At 36.4% G+C, this 20,020-nt stretch overlaps 1 protein-coding gene across 3 annotated transcripts in view; it reads left to right on the forward strand.

Moving 5' to 3' along the window:
- Positions 1-13,726, forward strand: part of LOC114668250 (zinc finger protein 609-like) — a 281,456-nt gene extending 267,730 nt beyond the window's left edge. For all 3 annotated transcript variants that reach the window (XM_028823923.2, XM_028823924.2, XM_028823926.2), the window contains 2 exons: positions 6,900-6,978; positions 13,075-13,726. In XM_028823923.2, coding sequence (XP_028679756.1) covers positions 6,900-6,973 — 74 coding nt within the window. In that variant the 3' untranslated portion in view covers positions 6,974-6,978; positions 13,075-13,726. The remainder of the gene's footprint in view (positions 1-6,899; positions 6,979-13,074) is intronic.
- Positions 13,727-20,020: the final 6,294 nt, after the last annotated feature.

Below are 20,020 nucleotides of genomic sequence, written 5' to 3' on the forward strand. Positions count from 1 at the left end.
AAAAGTCTAAGGATAAAGTGACCTGACTACTGTTAGAATTAAAAAAACATTTTATGGCCATAGACAAACTGTTATTGATAAGCACAGGCAAGGAATGGTGATTGACATTTTTATCATTAGGCCTATAAAGTATTTGGTTCATTTTGACTTTCACAGTATACCTTTAGTGATAGTTACAGAGTGAAAACACTTTGGGGTACATAAAAATTGTCCTAGTTATACCTAAAGTGTTAGTTTTTTTCTAGTAATGAAAACTTAAAGGGAAGGTAAGTAGAACCAAGGCATTTATAAAGAATACAACTGGCATATTAATAATTGATAGTAAACAAAGAGCAACTCATGTTTCGAATACCAAATAATAATGAAAGGCTAAACTGTTACCACTTCAGATTATAGGCAGGAACACCACTGTAGTCTGATATTATTTCTAACATTCAGTAGGTAAACCTTTTTGAAGAAGAGAGAGATTTCCCTTTTTCTTCCCCAAATTTATTTGTTTCCTTTCTGTCACAAACAGGCACAATAAAATCTGTGTATAATATTAAGTAATACTGCTGAATTAGCAATTAAAAAATGTGTGGCTGATTTAACAGAACTGTCGTGCATTTAGTGCAAAAGACAAATTTCATATCTTTACTCTGGGAAAGCGGGAGAACATTAGCAGCATGGTGCGGTGATCACAGTGCCTGCTTCGAGTTTATTAAAAAGGTGATTATGTTGAATTGGTACTATTGCCTCCCACTTCTTGTCAAATGTGTGTGCTCTACATTTAAGCATTATAAAATTTTCAAGTGTGGTCTTTTAGCATAACATGCTTGTTAACAGCTGTATGCTGTTTGTCAATCATAGAATTTGCAATATTCTTTAACACTGAAATAGTTTATTAATGGGTGCATTTTTCTAAAAATAGTACCATACGTACATAGTATGTGTGTGGCTTAAAAAGGTCTTTATACCTCAGAAATACACTATGATAAATCCATTAAGTACAACATTTGATGCTTTGATTCCAGATCTTGTCACTGTGTTGAAAGCCTAGGCTAAATAGTGAGGTTTGCCACTAAATATATTTAATAGACTGTTAAAAACTCTTAGAATTTGCAGTATGCATGTTCAGGTTATTAACTTCATTGCTTATTGTTTTTACACTTGAACTAATTGGTGCAGAGGAGTCCCTTATTACAATGTGCCTACGTTCAGAAATACATAATCAAAGGGAAATCAAGCGTATCCAAATACTATATATGTTATACTACCTGTTCTACTTGACTTCACTTTGAAGAGTGGTAAAATGTACATTACATTTGTAAAATAACTAAAAAGCAAAAATGACACTTATGAATTCCTCATTGCAGTAGAAAGACAATATTTAGTTTCTTGTGCTTCTCTGCTTTAGCCCTTATTTTACTGTGAAATTAAGTGTAAGCTTTAGAGAAACAAACCAAAATATTGAAAAAAATATTGAAATGTTATGGAGTGCATAAAATGCACCACAGTCATAATACAGAACTCAATTGTTGAGAGACAAGTGAGGGTTGAGCAGTATACACTCCTCCTTCCTGACCAGTTCTAAGTTTTTACTTTTTTCTGGATATTTAAAGATAGACAAGTTGACATTTTAAGTGTCTATTTAAATGGGGTGATTTTTCACATGGTTCTTTAATAAACAAACAGAAATTCAATTTTATAATAGAAAGAGGGAGAGCTGGTCAGTCATGTTGTTTACTTTGTGCATGTTAGCCCACTAGAGGGTATTGGCCCAGATTTGACTCTAATACTGTTGTGAAAAGACATTTCTATTTTGGACTTTCACGTTCATATGCAAATGTTAAATACATTTGAATGTGTATTACAATTTGTGTATTCAAAATTGAATTTGAAATTTTGAAAGTCTCCCATTACCATTGTCTAATCCTATCATTTACTTTGAATATTCATGTCTTTAGATGGATATTTATTATTCCTTCTGATCCATGATAAAGAGCAGCCTTTACCTTTACAAATACAAAGTGCTCTGTGGTGTGCCATGATGCAGAGGAGGCAGCAGCCAGCACATGGCTCTGTAATCGGTAAAAAAACAATACAGTAGGTAAAGCACTATTGTGTGTGTGTGTGTATATTATATATATATATATATATATATATATATATATATATATATAATATATATATATATATATATATATATATATATATATATATATATATAGCATTCATAGTCTCAGTCTCAACGACCTGAATTGTGTGGGTGGTTACCTACCAGGTAACGCTTGTGGTTGGTCTGCCATTTGGCAAACATCTGCCACGGTGCCCTCTTTCAGTTGCGAGAAGCAGATCATGGAATGTTGCATAGTTTACTGTAAAATAAAGCAAAGAGTATGCGACATGTATTCTTGGGCTCATCAGGCGTACACACTCTACTGCTCCCCTTTCAGGGAATCGAACCTTGGACGTCAGAGACAAAGCCCCTTTACGCTGCGCCACGGCGTGTGGTTCGTTTATTTGACAGCCTGTAGGTCCAGAGTAATTACATACATTGCATTCGTAGTCTGAGTCTCGACGACCTGAATTGTGTGGATGGTTACCTACTCTCTGAAACAAAGAAATCAAAACAAATAAGTCCATAAGTTAAGTTATGTGTAATAAAGTGGAATGACACAGTGGAAAAAGTATTGAGCACATGAAGAAAAGGAGGTGTAAAAAGGCATGGAAAGCCGAGAAACCAGCTGAAATCTGTCAGTATTTAGAAGGCAATCCTGCCCCCTATCCGTGCAAATTAATACCAACTAGTTTAGTCCTAATTGATGGCCTATAAAAAGGTTTTTCATTACCAAGGAATCGCACAAGAAGCATCTCATGATGGGTAAAAGCAAAGAGCTCTCTCAAGACCTTCGCACCTTATTGTGCGATGGCTTTGGTTACAGATGTATTTCTAAACTTCTGAATGTTCCAGTGAGCACCGTTGGGGCCATAGTCCGGAAGTGTAACGAACATCATTTAATAATAATAATAATCACCATAAACCGGCCACGATCAGGTGCCCCTTGCAGGATTTTTGACAGAGGAGTCAAAACAATAATCAGATGACTTGTCCAAGAGCTTCAGAAAGACCAGGAATTAGCAGGCATAGTTGTTTCAAGGAAACCAATAAGTAATGCACTCAACCGCCATGGCCTCTATATACGCTCACCACACAAGACTCCATTGCTGAAGAAAAAGCATGTTGAAGCTCATTTATAGTTTGCTGCACAACATTTGGACAAGCCAGTGAAATATTGGGAGAATAAGGTCTGGTCAAATTAGACCAAAATGGAAGAGGTGCTATATAAATAAAATGTTTTATTATTATTATTATTTGGATGTTATTGCACATACAGTGTTTGGAAGAGAAATGGCACTACACATGACCCCAAAAACACCATACCAACAGTGAAGTTTGGAGGTGGGAACATCATGGTGTAGGCTGTTTTTCAGCATAGGGTACTGGTAGACTAGGTAGGCATATAATTGAAGAAAAGATGAAAGGAGAAATGCACCGGGACATTCTTGATAAGAATCTGCTGCCATCTACCAGGATGCTGAAGGTGAAACGAGGGTGGGCATTTCAGCAAGACAATGATCCCAAACACACAGCCAAGGAAACTCTCAATTGGTTTCAGAGAAAGAAAATAAAGCTGCTAGAATGGCCCAGTCAATCAATCACCCGACTAGAATCCAATTGAAAATCAATGGAAAGAACTGAAGAGCAGAGTTCATAGAAGAGGCCCCTGGAATCTTCAAGATTTGAAGACAGTTTGTGTGGAAGAATGGGCCAAAAATCACAGCTGAGCAATGCATGCGACTAGTTTATACTTACAGGAGGCATCTTGAAGCTGTCATTACCAACAAAGGCTTTTCTTTTGGTTTTTTTTGGGGTTTTTTTTGTATTAGATACATTTTAGTAAGCGTGTTCAATACTTATTCCTTGTGTCATTCCACTTTATTATACATAACTTAATGTATGGACTTGTTTGTTTTGATTTCTTTGTATGTGTGGATTACTTGGGTTGTTACCAACATCTGGTGAAAATTTCATATCAATAGAAAATAGAAATATTTGCTGAGATTATATATATATGTATGTATATCTCTCTATTATATAAAAAAAATCCTGAGACGACATTTTTGACATGAGATTATTTCAAGTCACGCCCTCCCCTCAACCATATTCAAACACACACACACACGGTCCACTCATATCTCATTCATATGAATGCTTTTGCCAGACACACATTTCCTGCTTTCTCAGCTCTTACAAATTTTTACGTTTTCCTCACTTTAAGTTCCCAATTAATGAAGACATATTATGTCCAAATCTTACTGATGAATTTCATCCCGAAGGGATATCAACAGAAGAAATGAGTACATAGGCAATCTTAGCACAGAGAAACGATGAAGATCTTGATATGGCATTCGTATTAAAACATTAAAAGTTTCCTGTTAGAATAGATTTTGCAAAGACAATTAACAAATCACAGAGACCAACATTCAAAAAAGTTAGTTTGTTTATTAGAGAGAAAAAAACTAAATTCTCTCACGGGCAGTTGTACGTTGCGTTGTCACGATGTAAGTCCAAACACAGAATCAAAATTCAATGCGATATTGACATAAATTTAACTCAAAAAATACTTTTTCCTGAAGTTTTACAGTAAAAGTATAAGTTTTAAAAATATTTGCGTGTTAATTTCAAAGCCAAACAGAATTAAAATGGTATTACACGCAATGAAAAAGTCGAATGCAACATGAAACAATGTGCTTTCAAATTATTACGTTTTACTATTTTTTTTAATGTGGTTAATTACTCACTGTAATGTAAATAGTTAGTTCTATTATGCATATGTAACAATTGCCATGAAAATAACAATTTGTTCAAATTGTACATCTGCATTCCCATACACGAGCGGCAGAACCACACAGTGGCTTACTTGTAGTGCTGGCCCGGGGGTTGGTAAGCGAAGCAAGCAGGGGTAAAGCCCCTTAGTGTGTGTGTGTGTGTGTGTGTGTATGTGTGTGTATGTATGTGTATATAAATAACATGAAATCTGCTACAATACATCTTTACATCTTAAATACTTAAATGTACTAGATTTCTTACCATAAGGGTTCATCATTATTATATTTAGCAGATGTCTTTATGCAAAGCACCACTCAGAAATTCACAATAAATAAAATTGATGTGATTACAAAAGAGTAAAAAGTGGGCTAACAACAGAAAATTAAGTTTTAAAGTAGAGTGCAAGAAATGAGAATCAGGAGACTATCGACCACAACTGGTTGGCAGGATCAGTACAGCAGTTGATCTAGGGAGAAACCTTACTGCCATGGTTCACGTATTAAGAGAAATTTGGGAGTTACCACCTACCCACTACATTGTGTTGAATTTCTTGTTAGCAATATGGGTGAAATACATATTGAAATATAAGTTCTCCATACTATTCATTTAATCAACCTATATATAATTGCAGGGCACACAGTATTGTCTTGCTTATATTGCATATGCATTTTATTTAATATTTGTAAAGTGGATCCAAATGATCAAGTATGCTTCGTTAACCCCCATCCTTTCCACTCAAATATAGCCTCTCGTGACATGCAAGTACAAGTGGAGCTGCAATAAAGTTGCATATACCAGTATTAAGTAAAAAAGAGTCAGCAGCTAATATAATTTAAAACAATGGAAGCCAAGTTATCTTAGAATGCTGCCATCCAATTTTTATTGGAATTAAATCAAAATGTGCACTTTTTTGCATGTTTAACTTGAGTGCCATGACCTGACAAATATTTGTTTAAATAGCTAATAAGCAATTTAAGAAAACTGCATATCAACATTCCTCTTGCAGGTTCTGTGTATCTGGTAAAGAGCACATATGTAACCTCTACAATTTTTAACCTACATTAAAGGCTCAGTGGACAGCCAATTGGACGTGTGTCCAATGTGTAGTTTTTTGTTTTTTAATTTTTTGGTATGAATGTACTTGATACATTTGGAAGCAGTCAGGTAAACACAACCTGCCAGGGGATACTTTTTCATTCAAAAATCACCACTCTTATCTGAACTCGAGCTTCCAGTTATATATACAGTACATCAATCTCTGGGCTTTATCCCCATCAATTTATATCTTCAATAGCTTCATCAAAGGTTTGCAAACTTTAGGCACTTAGGCTGCCATGCACATGCATAGCCTTTCTCAGTGCATCTTTCTTGTGTATAATATAGATGATGATCATTCCTGCTGGAATTAATGTTGCCTTCACTTCCCCTGCTTCTCCCCACTGTAATTTCTATTAATAAACTTCATACGTTAAAACTTATGTTTAGTACATATTAAACTATTGTTATAGACTCATTGCATCCCTTTTTGGTGACTATGATCTGCTTAACTAATTCGAAATGTACAATAAATTAAACATTGACAAAAATGTATCAGTCAATTAGAGCACCCTTTTGGTGCCTTTCCATAATTGGGACATGGGCAAGTTGTCAAAATAGGTGGGTTACGGTACTCTGAAATGATAATGCAAATGCAACAGGAGGTAAATAGAGAGAATATCAAAGTAACAGAAATATGACTGAAAATTTAAAACAATTCTTCCCTCACTTGAGCTTTTCCTATCTCAAGAAACCATATTAGATATTCAAAGAAACATCTGATAACCAAGTTTCTTTTATAAACTGTATACTGTTAAACTCTTATTGAACAAGCTATATAATTTTCATAATTGTGTTTTTCTTAATAGAATGAACATTGAAAAGTATGACACTTGTTTCTAATCAAATATATCAGCATAGTTGCATTTCCGAGGTCATAAATTGTTTTATCATCAGTTTAAATCAGTATGTCTTGTTCTTGAAATTATAGGTCTCTCCTCCTCAGCAATTGTGGCCAGTCAGCAGGCATCAGCACCGTCTTTGTACCCACCAGCGAGGAGGTGAGAAAGGTAAGGAAAGCGGCTAAAACAGTTTAATCTACAAAATTCTTTGTAATGTAGAACCAAAAACAATTTTTATTTGATATTATTCTCTTCATATTATATAATATGATTTAGAAAGCAGAACAGACCACCAAACTCAAACAGCTGCTTGGTGACAGTATCATCTCACACTCAGAAGTACAAATATACAGCAGAGAGAAGAGGACAACAAACACCAACATGGTGCAAATAATGGTTAAAACAATCCTACATGCTTTACTTTAAATGAGTGCCTGATGTATGTTCGCTGTCTATGCACCCTTCCCTGGGCTGAGTAACAATGCACAGATGGAATTGGCCAATGCCCCCTACTACTCCAAACACATGTAAAAAACAGATGAACAGATCCAACACTACAAACTGGCTGATGCCATTTGTCACAGCTGAAGGGTCTTATGGTTCAAGGTTGCTGTGGCCCCCAAGAGACCAGGAAAACAATGAAAGCTAAGCTAAGAAAAAGACACAATACCTGTAACTATTACAGTTAAACTAAATAATATTTAAGTACAGTAAACTAAAATGAGTGAAGTATATGAATTGATTTGCCTGCAAATCTAGCAGAAGTAGGTTATATTACAGTAAATGTATAGACTTTGTTTGCAACATTTTGAAGCCCTGAAAGCAGAAAGAAGAGAAAAAAACGGTTACTGTGAGCTCAGCTTTGTGGTTTGACCCTGGCCCATCATGCTGCATGTGCCACATACTAAAATCATTAATCAGAAACTGTCCAAAGTTTTATTAAAACACTATCTAAGCATTACATCTGAACTTTTATTATGCAGATCAATACATTTATATACATCAGAGGAAATGCACATATCAGGCAGTTCATTTTACTCTCTTCGAATTCATCTGATGGCTATCATTTTTTTGTCCGGTGAGCCTACTTTGACTGTACAGATTTCAGTATTTTTAAAGGAATAAGCAAGCGAGTCTCACAGCCCAAAGTCACTTTTCTGGTACTAAGTCAGTAGGCTCTGGAGCCTGTATGTGTTGTTTTTAACCATCACTTTTAGGGCTTAAGGCTTTGCCAGAGTGAAGGTTCAAAACCAACCTTACAGCCACTTCGTTGTCTCTGATCCCAACAGGGGCCTGAGATGGAGGAAAGTAAATAAGTTCCTTACCAGGGTTTACTTTTAATGATACAATTGTTGTAGATAGAGCACCCAGCTCATGGTCACAGGTTGTCACGTCAAGTCATTAGCAGGAAAGGCAGCGTCTGATCCCAGAAGATTCTGCACTGTGGTTTCTTTTGTTTGTTACTGCTGACGTTTTAACTAGAGATTGCAGGGAACCTCCTCACTCAAACTGCTGGCAGAGCTGCTAGAAAAGACTTGCATCATCTGCAGTTAGGGAATGTAAGAGCAGTGTTTCTCTTTTTTGTCAATCCAGTAGTTCGATTAAGTGGCTTGAATAAATAGTTTACTTTGTTTGTTCATATCGTCATCCTAGAGTGAGAACTAAAATTGAACGCTGCTTTTTATTTTTTCTTACCTTATGCTTACGTAAGCGTGTTAGGTGTATGGCATGAGAATTAACATCAAGATGACAGAGGTAGTGGTGACAGGCAAAATGTAGAGCAGTGTTTCCCAAACTCGGTCCTGGTGAACCCCTGTGGCTGCAGGTTTTTGTTCCAACTGGATTCCTAATCAGTGACAACACCTGATAGCACTGATCTCACTTAATTAGCTGTTTTTTTTTTTCTTTTATTCGACATTCAGAAAAGCACAGCAGCATGGTTTTTATATTTATAAGACATTTAGAAATATTTCTGCTTTTGCTATAGATTTAAATGCTTAACTCTCTTTTGTTGATTTCATTATACTTTGCCCTTTCTCTGTGCAGTTTTTCCCCCTTCATTGTATCTTAATAATGACAATTTAAAACGAGCAGATCAGACACCCAGGCAAACAACACTGAATAATCAAAGGCTACAACTACTTTAGAGTCAGACCCACTAATTAGTAAATAATGGATCAATTAAACAATTAGAACACCTAGAACAGTAGAATGAAAATCAAGATGAAAATACTGTTAAAAAGAAAAAAAATACATTATTCCTATATAACTGCTTGGTACATTTTAATATTTTTTTTTTAGCAAACGTAGTTTTCTAATTTCTATATTGTACCCTAAACACAGAACTTGGGAAATATCAGTTCACTTAATTAGCCCAGGAGTTCAATTAAAAACAGAAGCTGGTCTGAACAAAAACCTGTAGCCACAGGGGTTCACCAGGACCGAGTTTGGGAAACACTGATGTAGAGCAATAATCTAGAACAGGCATGTCAAACTCCCTACCATTGGTGGGCCACTTCAACTGCCATACATGCGTCAGCAGGCCGCACTGTAACAAATACTATTATACAAAGTTACTGTAGCATTCTTTCTAGTACTGAAAACTTTAAAAAATGTAACATTTAAAGTTTAAAGAAAAGCAATTTATTTCCATACAATCTCCGTACAACAGCGTACAATTAGCCTCTTAGCTTAGATTTATTTCTTTTGTCCTGACACTTGGCATCTCTTGTTAGTAACCAGTTCGTCAATATCAGGCTTGAAATCTTGTGCAGCTGCAACTTTAATGAGAGATGAAAGGAGCTCGACAGTAAGTCTTGAGCGATGTGGGGTTTTGGTAGCTTTCATTAACGAAAACAATTGCTCACAAAGGTAAGTGCTTCCTAACATAGACAGTACTCTCGATGCCAACTTACGGATCTGCACATACGAGGGTGGCAAGTAAGCATACAAGCCTGGCACACCAACTTAGTTGTATTTTGCCTTCAGAATAGAATCTGACTGCAGTTCAATCAATTCCATTTGGATATTCTCAGGTGCATTCTCAACGTTGTAAGAGTATGGTGACATAAACAGCGCAAAGTCCTGTTCGTGTGAGCTGAAATAACAAAAACGCTCACTGAATTCATTGCTCAGTAATTCAAGTTGGAAAACAAATCCTCCAAAAATCAAATTTTACTTTACTAAGTTTACTTCAAAGTTTATATTGTAAAATAAGCCAATATGCAAAAAGCCCCCTGACCTACACTAATTTTACAAACTCAAAATCACAAAAATTTGTTAATAAACAACTCACCAACTTCTCGCGTCCACTTCAGATCTTCAGCTTTAGTCTGCACTAACTGTTCGATACAATACTAGCACAAAATTACATAAAACTAGAGCAAAAAAACGTGAAAATCTTCGAGCTATTACTTCTCGTGATGGTCAGTTTTGCCCAGTGGCCAGTCTCAGCAGCCCAGCTAGTAGTGTAGCCTGCTAGGTTGCTGCAGCCTAGTACTTCAAATGCTACGTCCGCGGCTCATTAACTTTAGTCAAGGCTCGAGGGGGGGATGGGGGTTGTGTCATGCCTAGGGTATCAAGGAGCTGACACTGCAGCTGCAACTATACTAGCAGATGACGTTTCCGGTACCGTAATGCCATGGGAAAATGCGCTTTTGTCAGAGGGCAGAAGTAAGAAAAGTCAATAAGTAATGCCGAAGATGCAGAATGATTCAATCACAAACGATAGTAATCATTTTGTACAAGTTTAGTGCTGACTAGGATCTGTCATGCGGGCCATGTGTTTGACATGCCTGATCTAGAAATTAAAATATATAGTGAGAGGATTGAATGAGTTGAAGTAGTTCTGCTACCTTGCCAGCCTCATAACATAAGATGCCAGTTTCCAAATTGAAATGGGGGCTAGTCAAATATCAAAGAGATGTTCATGCTGCAATACTCATCTCTGTCTGTTCATCAGTAGTCAAGACAGCTCAGTTCAAATTACAGTGACAAGGGCCTGGGCCAAACCTAATAACAACAGAGGTTGATGTAGACTGAACTGAGCTGATATTAACTGTGTATTGTTGTTTTCCTTATTAACCAGTTTAGACATTTTTTTAAGAAGTAAATTTGATAAAACACTAAAGTTTTACAAATGAGAGGAGACCATTCAGTCCATTAAGCTCATTTGTTTAATCAACAGCAATGCAGTCTCAGCGCCTCCTCCTTTTTTAAAGTTGTCAAGGTTTTCACTAAAACCAGTTGACGTGTTAGTTTATTCCACATGTTGACAATCTTTAGTGTAAAGATGTGCATTTTAGTTTCCACATTAAATGCACTTCCCCGTAATGTTCACCAGTGTCTTCAACAGCATGACTGTTTAATTGAAGCGACTCTGATTTTTCCTTTCTATCAATGAGAATTTTGCACAAACACTGCTCCCGATGTTGGGGGGGGGGCAGCTGCTGTCGCGTCGTGTCTTGCAAGAATCTATATCCCCGCGAGACGCTCCGTGGCCATTCTCTTTAGTCTCGCGGGTCTTTTATTTGTCTTCCGTGATGATCACATATCGTCTCCTAGTCATTCCATCCCACAGGATTTTCTTTTATAATAGGGAGATAAAAGAAATGATCTACTTTGTCATTTGAGTCATGGCACTGGAGAGGGGTGACGTGTTACAAGTCTCTCCTTCAAGACATTTTGGTTTTATTAAGTTAGGTAAGCAATAAAATATGCAAAAAATTAACTGATGCAGTCTATTTACCTTGTCTTATGTAACATTATGCTTTTAAGATAACATTAACAGTACATTCTTATACACAAATTTACAAATTCTTTAGAATATCTGTTTTCATTTAACAATTCAATATACTGAGAAAAAAAATTGAGTTGTGTAGCTAGAATATTTTGTACAAGTTTATGCATTTTTTACAGGTGTTGTGTTAGATCTTCATAAAGAATTTGGCAAAAAGTGTACAGTGAAATATTCAGCGCTACCAACTGATGTCCCGCTAAATGCCAAGGGCTCTGGTCTATATCATGTATCACCCTTTTGATATATTCTAGTGTCCTTACATTTCCAACAAACATGTGCATCATACAAGCCATAAACTGAAATTTATGAAACCACTTTAAAACAGTGTTACAAGAAGGAATTCTTTCTCACCAAGACATGTTAAACTTAATACAAAATCTTTGCACTCCTGTTACAGATTTAGATTCCATGTATGCCACTATGGCCACTAAAACTGCATTTAGCATACAACAATGTCATGGCACTTTATACACACCCCAACCCTATTCACTCGCCCTCAATAACTCCGTGAATACTGATGTGTCAGCAGTGTTGTCTATAGGCTGCATCTCAAATCACATGCTACCACAATGGCCAAATAGAGAGTTGTACATATGTCACTCTCCAAAGAATTTGCACATGGACACGTTAGGCTAATTTTGCTGCAAAATCCTGCAATCCGGTATGGGTTGAGACTCATGGTTTAAGAAAACCTGATGTACATGAATATAATGATGTAACAGCCTTAATCTCTAAAATCCTTTTTAGTGTTTCCTATAAGACAACGTTGCCATTGTTGTATTTATAATTGAGTTTATCATAAAGTATGCGACTTTTTCTTCCACAGAACACACAGAGGTACCCTCAAGAATATTTACTTTGTTTCTTAAGAAAAAATGTTTTTGTTTAATGTCTGTATCTGTAAATTATATTTTTCATCTATCAATTTTCAAATGTTCAATCTGAAGCCTAATAAACACAAAGCAGGAACCAATGGTTGACAGTGCGGTATTGTCCCACAAGATACTCAAAAATAATAATAATTCATTACATTTATATAGCGCTTTTCTCAGTACTCAAAGCGCTATCCACACAGGGAGAAACCGGGAAGCGAACCCACAATCTTCCACAGTCTCCTTACTGCCTCACTGAATCATACTGGGCCACACACACAGACACATGTGGGAAGGAAACAAACACACAGACTTGGAGAGAACATGTAAACTCCACAGAAAGAGACAGACTGGCCCAGGATGCTGCGATGCTAAGCACAAGACTCTTGGCCCTGTCCTTCATTATGCCTTTAAAACCCGATCTTTGGAAATTGTGACACCACTGTAAATTAAAGTTGTTTTAATTCCATTCCTATTATGTTCTGTACAGACAGCATTTCATGTTCATCTCTTGTCTCTATTTTTGGTATTAAATAACCATTATTATTTAAAGTACATTTTTAACTGACTGACTGTTTTTATTTCCATTTCTAGGGAGAGGAGTCTGATACCTCACTGCTGAAACTAGTCATGTGACTGGATCACATGAGGAGATTGTGGCATTCATTTTGACATCAGTTAAATGGTGTTTCTATTTTTTTACGTTTCTGCCGTAATGTCAGGCAGGTTGTCCTACTTCAGACATCATCATCTTCATCTTGTTATGAAACCTGAACTGGGAAAGCCAAGCTCTAGCATCTGCATTGACTATTTCAGAAGTGATAGCCACTATGTCTTTCTTTTTTTTTTTTTTTTTTTTAACCTCCATTGTGGATAACCTTTAACAGAGATTCTTTTTGATAGCATCTTCACATGTACAGCAATGGTTAAATCACTACTTCTATAGGAATATATTTGTTAAGAAGTCTGAGCCCTGGTTTATTTTTTCCCTAGATTATCAAATGCAATATAAATATTCTGCGGACAAAGTACAGACTGTCCTGGAATTTCATTTTTATGACAGCAAAAAGACAACATGCATGGTTGTATAGAGATGTTGGACAGCATTTTTTTTTCTTTTTTTAATTTTAATTATCCCAGATGACCCTGACAGTACAACCATAAGGATTCCTCTTGGCACAGTGCCAGCGTAATTCTGAAATAGGACAAAATATATTTTTATTAAAATGTAAGTTATGTTTGAAGATTCACCTCTTTGATTTGCAGTAATTTCTCTTGTGCTGGCATTCTTTTTTTGAGTGTGTGTGTGTAATTTATGTGTGTATATATACATGCGCATATGTGTTTTTATATATAATATATATATATATGTATATATGTGTGTGTGTATATATATATATATATATATATATATATATATATATATATATATATATATATATATATATATATATAAATATATATATATATATAAATGTGTGTGTGTGTGTAATATTTATTTTATCAGTCTATCTAAATTATGCTTTTAAAATCCCAACAAGAGGTGGTTTTTGTTTAAAATATTTTATGTCTATAAAAGCAGAATATGTTGTCCACTGGTAAGCCCAAAAAGGCATACTCCCTTAGCCTGCAGGCTGGCACATTGTGACGGCTGACCGTCTGCACGCCTTAGGAGCTTTCCTTGTAAGTCCATTACTTTGAACCAAATTCTTTTTTTTACTGATACAAATTCCAGACGCTTCTGTCATCTGCCACGTTTTGTGTCTATCAGATTTGAATAGTATGGGAAGTGCAGAAGCAGATTTCTTTATCGTTCACTTTTTATGAGGTGTGCTAAATGTCCTGCTGCATGCTTCCCTTCTCGACTCCATTTGCCTTGTGTTCATTTGGTGTAAGGTCTCTAGCAAACATCTGGTTACTTATTGATTGTCACTTTCTTCTGCGTGTTACTTCGCCTCCCAGAATAATCTTTCTGTATGGAAGTAAACTAAGCACAGCTTTCAAAGGGTTCATTTTTTTTCCCTCCCCCATTCAATTCCCTTTTCATAAAATCGCTGTCTGAGACCAGTGTTATTCAGGCCCTTTCTACAAACTGAACGTTTTTATACCAGTGGCATTTTTTTTTGCTGGAATGCTGAACAGCCGATTTCTTAACAACATGCATTGAACAGACGCTTCACTTCCCTGGTGTGGCCTGCGCTCATGGCCCAGATGTCAGCACTGTCTGACATAAACAAGCAGCAATGTTAACATTTTCCATCTGAAAATAACGCTTCACGCTCTTTCTGGGTTTGTTCTTTGGTGGAGCAGTTGTAACAAAATGTGTGGGGTTGCTTCAATTTAAAGAAGCATTTTTTGTCCTATTTTATTTGATTAAGTTTTATTCTTTTTATATCCACTATTTTTCTGCTGTGCGCATTCCCTTATGCATCGTCTTATTGATCATTTTAAGCTAAGCATTAGTCTAAGTGATTTATTTCTGTATCCCAGGATGTACAAGAATTTGACAGTCTTTCTGCCTTTGTGGTTTCTGTATATATTGTACAGTGGAATTATTTTAAAAGTTTGTTGGATGCTTTCAGACTTGCCTATTGTACTATGTTACCCCCCCCTCCCCCCCAGCCTTTATGTAAAATGATAATGATAGCTGGTGTAATCTCTACAGTGCTGTGTTTCCTTTTTTTTTTTTTTTTTTTTTTTTTAATTAACTTTTCTATATTTTTGTAAAGTTTTGTAATTCTGACCCACTGAATCGAAACATTTTAGCTAAAAGTAACAGTTCTTTCCCCACAGATTTTTTTCTTCTTTTTCCAGGAAAAACAAATGCACACAAACATGTGCAAACGCTTGCATACACATACAAAATCTGGCCTTGGTCACAGATGGCTAACTATGGTGTAGAAAATATTAAGAAATTAACTCTTGGATTTCTGTGTTAATGTTATTAACATAATGAAACAATATCTTTTTATCTTTTAAATGCTTGGCAGGAAAAGTACTATCCTCTGCTCCCTCCTTTTATTTTTTAAATTTTTTTCTGTTTGTACTTTTTGTTCTACTTATTGTAATTAGAATAATTTATGACGAATGTAAGATTGCCAGTGAGGCATCATGATGCCTTCCCAAACACAGGGCCAAGCCTTCTGTGTCAGCACACACTAGACAGGAGTAGGAAGCTGCCCATTTCAATGCACTACTCCTTCCCATTGGTTACATGCACTTGACGATTCCTTGCAAAAGAAATGTAAAAATGTCTGGTGCTGCTTACTGTGTGGTACAGATTCTACCTGATGAGCTAAAGTGAATGCGATGAAATTTGTGAGCCAATTGCACTTCTGCAGTTTCATATCCTAAGCACATTTTCTTTTAAATTAGCTGTGCTGTCTGACATCACATTATTGTTGCTCCATAGATGATCCAATCAAGGGTTTTCCTAAATCTGCATTCTTAACAAGTCTGAATTATTTAACTCAGAGAACCGGATTTTATTTATTGTTCCCATCACGTTTAAGGTAAAAGCTTCCTCATAAATTAGACTTTTTATGGCTCAAGGTAGCTTATATTGTTATCAGGCCTTGCAGTGGGATATCCAGGCACTTGCAGCAATAAGTAGACATGTTGAGTTGCAGTCGATTTATTTTTTCAAATGTTTGAATGATTTGCCTCTCAGAGAGCACTCAGCATATGTATTTGTTGAACAAGCAAAAGTGTGTCCTTTTCAAGGATTTGTTTGAATCCGCCTACAAAAGGGATCGATATCGATGTGAACTGCCATCTCTATGGATATAAGGTGTTCTTGCAAGGCAGTTGCATATTTTTTCTGAAGTTCTTATGTAGTGCTTTATTTTTTTTAAAGATGCTTGTTGAGACATTTTGTTTTAAGACAACTTGTTAACTGTCTTATATCAAAATGGCGCTTGAAAAAAGCCATCAAATATATGGGTGGGGGGAGAAGGGGGCAGCAGCGTGTTACATTCTGTTCTTGAGTCTATACTGTTTATTGTCCAATGCCAACTCCCCCAGTTGTTCAAATCTAGCAGGGATGACTGGCTCAAGGAGACATCTTTAGCACTTGAATGGTGGATGTTTACAACTTTCGGAGATTTTGATTTATTTCTGCTGTTAATTTTCATGTTCCCTTACGCATCTTTGTCTTTTCCCATGTAAAGTGTACATTACAATTCTTTTTTTATACGATACTGTACCTTGCCTTTGTACATTTAGGCAAAAAAAATAAATCTTTTTTATGAGACAATCACACCTGTCGTTTGGCATCACATGTTTTTGAACAGTTTATTCTGGCTCGTTTGAATTCTGCTGTTTGTCTTTTTCGTTTGCTTTCACCGTAGTTCTTATTAACATCCACTTAGGAATACTTTATTTTTTTTTTTTTTGACACGAGTGTACCTGACTATGCCATCAGTGATGTTTCCTGTGTCATTTTGTGTTTTTTGGATGATTTTAAAGTCAGACATGTACCTACGTGATCCAGACTCCATAAGTGCCCATATGCACCCACAGACGATTCCTGTTCATCCACAGTTGCATCAGAGCCTTTTGTGAAGGTCTGTTGAAGACTCTGGTTACTGTTAACTGGTGTCAGTCTGGCTCTGATGATCTTATTGGCCTCCTCCATCTTATGCCCTAGGGAAAAGTTTAATTTCAGCACAACAATACGCTTAGATGATGCATCCAGTAGCCTGTGAGTGGCCTACAGTTCCTCCTATAATGGCTAATCTTCTGTTATTGCCAAAAGGCCAGTTGATAATGTGGATGTAACTGTAGCTGTTTTTTTGCTCTTGCTGGGCAACACTTAACTGGAGTGTATGGTACTGTAAAATGGTATAAACTATAGGTTTATGCTCATGGTCATGTCACCAACCTTTGTGACCTTCTCAAAAGCCCCCAAGAGGGAAGACAAAGGGACTAATTTAGGGAATCATTGGCTGCATGGATCATGAGTTTAAAGACCGGTCTTACAATCTTAACCATCTTGACCATGCTCCTTGTTGGTATGTGCCCCCCATCCTTTTAGCTTGTTTTCTCCACTCCTCCTCAAGTTAAACCTCTCACTAACATGCACCTGTCCTTCTCTTGGGCTTTGTAATCGCTAGATATGGACCTTTTGAATAATATTCTTATAACCTAATGTGATACTTCAAGGATATCCAAATATTAAATGGTGGGGGTTCCTTTGCCACCATATAGCCATTTTGGAGAAAAGAACTTTTTCTTGCCCCCCAAAAAATGTCCAGTGTGTTTGCTTTTGTTCTGTGTAAAGGACAGGAGACTCAGGAATGGCACACTGTTTCCCAGCTGAAGTGCTAAGGTAGATGTATTGCTTCTCATTAATTATGTTGTTGGTCATTCCAAACGAATGGTACTTCATGTGTGTTGTATCTTTGCATGCACTCTTGGTGTGTACCTGTGTATATACTATAGTACTGTGCAAGCGTCTTGGGCACTTTAGATACTTCATAAAAATGTGTCTCAAGACGATTATTGTAGGTCTTCTGGATTAGAGTGTAAATAGAAAAGAGTGATTTTAAATTCCAGAGCACTTTAACTCCAGTTCAAAACTGCAAGACCTTAGTAGGCTTACAGCCCAGTGCTTGATTAAGTAAATATAACAAGCAGGTGCTAATGGTTAATGGCATTATGTGTAGCTTAAAAGGAAATGATTAACTGAAACAAGCAGCAATGTAGAGCAAGAAACAACCAGACTAACAAGGTGAGGTAGCTGTAGTTGTGATTGTTTAACCTACAAATCTTACACCATGTCAAAAGAAAACAAAGTGGCAAGACACAAGATGATCATCCTGCAGGAGTTCCTAAATGTGTTGTCCAAGCTCTTCTGCCAAAGTCCAAACAAACAGGCAAGGTTAAGGACTAGAAACACAGTGCTTGGAAATTGAGTGCAGCAAACAAGAAATCCATCAGAGCTTCTAATTTCCTTCAAACTCTGCAGGTGTCCAGCAGCACTGTTAGATGTGAGCTGGCCAAAACCACTGGGATACTGGTGCACATATACCAACTCTACATTTGTCTTCTTTAATTTGAATTATAAAACTTGGATGTATCTTAATAAACCTTTTATTTATAATCACTCAAAGTGTGTATACATTTTTGGGACACCTTCAATATATATGTATGTCTGTGTGTGTGTAATTAAAATACACATGCACACACACACACACAGCAGCTCAGTTTTCTTTAGTTCATTCCAGTTCTTCCTGTTCACTCCTGTTGAGGCCTGTAAAAGAGTTGTGTATAGTAAAGGCACTTGATTTGTATCCAGGACTGAGTTGGTGCAATTGTGTCTGAGGTGTGGGGCTTGAATACTGGCTACAAAGTATGTAGATAAGAGGTTCTGTACTACATTTTTGCCCACTTATTTTCTATTTCTACACTGGTTATTGTGTTCTGGGTTGCCTATGCCAGATGCACTTCATCCAAGCCAGAATCTTTTAAAGTCTCCATGTTTACAAGATGGTAAAGGGAAAAGCGCTACAAAAGAAAGAGTGCACAGGACTACTGAATATCACTGCACACTCCTCCTTTTGTAGCTGAGAGTTGTTTCTTAAAACTAATCAATTAAAAGTTACATATATAATATAAATGTGTGACTATCAATGAAACCATGTGACTGCATATTTATACAGGCAAGGAGAGCTTAAACTGAACAAGAGGTAAGGAATACATCAGGTAAGCAGAGAATACTGTACGTAAGTAAAATAATATATTACATTCTTATTTGTTTATCCAGATGCCAGAGAGTGGTGATGTGTTGTGTGTTGGTTGGATGTGGAAGTAAGAATTTCAATCTACTCTGTACACCTGATACTACTACTACTACTACTACTACAATGACATGTTCTGTGTCATTTTTGATAATGTAACCCGTGTGATAACCCCCATCCCCTTACTGTTTCACCTTCTGAAATTCATCCCAACATTTAAAATAAAAAAAATGAATGTTTCCAATTAAATGCATCAACTGTTGATCTCAGACTAGAGATTGGAAACAACATACGAGCTATTAAATATTCCCCCTTCCTTTCCATATTTGCTGACAGGTTTGTTGTATCATTATGATCTGATCTTGTCCTCATACAGCTCTTTGATAACAAGAGGGTAGAATTATTAAAAGGTATGCATTGATTTGTATCATTAAACCCGATAAATAATAAAAAAAAAAAAAAAGTTAAAACATTTTGACTGCGTGTGTGCATGAGTTTTGACCACCCCAGTACAGGTAAGCTCATCAGATTCACTTGACACATACCACATCTGCAGAACAAGACAATCTCCAGCATTTAACTGGAATTGCAGAGGGTTAAACTGTGTGATAGACCCTGGGTTAAATAATGGATGGATGGAAGGAGGAACAACAATATACTATTTAAACAAATAATAAATTGAAGTACTTTTCTGTCTGGTAACCATTTTTGCAGGTCCAGTATGTCATGAGGCGGCACTGCTTTTGCACTCTGATGTCAATAGAGGATTGTGATTGATTGATTTTTCATGTGTGTATTCT

This window comes from Erpetoichthys calabaricus, chromosome 17 (genome assembly GCF_900747795.2).
Source record: "Erpetoichthys calabaricus chromosome 17, fErpCal1.3, whole genome shotgun sequence".
NCBI classification, from domain to species: Eukaryota; Metazoa; Chordata; class Cladistia; order Polypteriformes; family Polypteridae; genus Erpetoichthys; species Erpetoichthys calabaricus.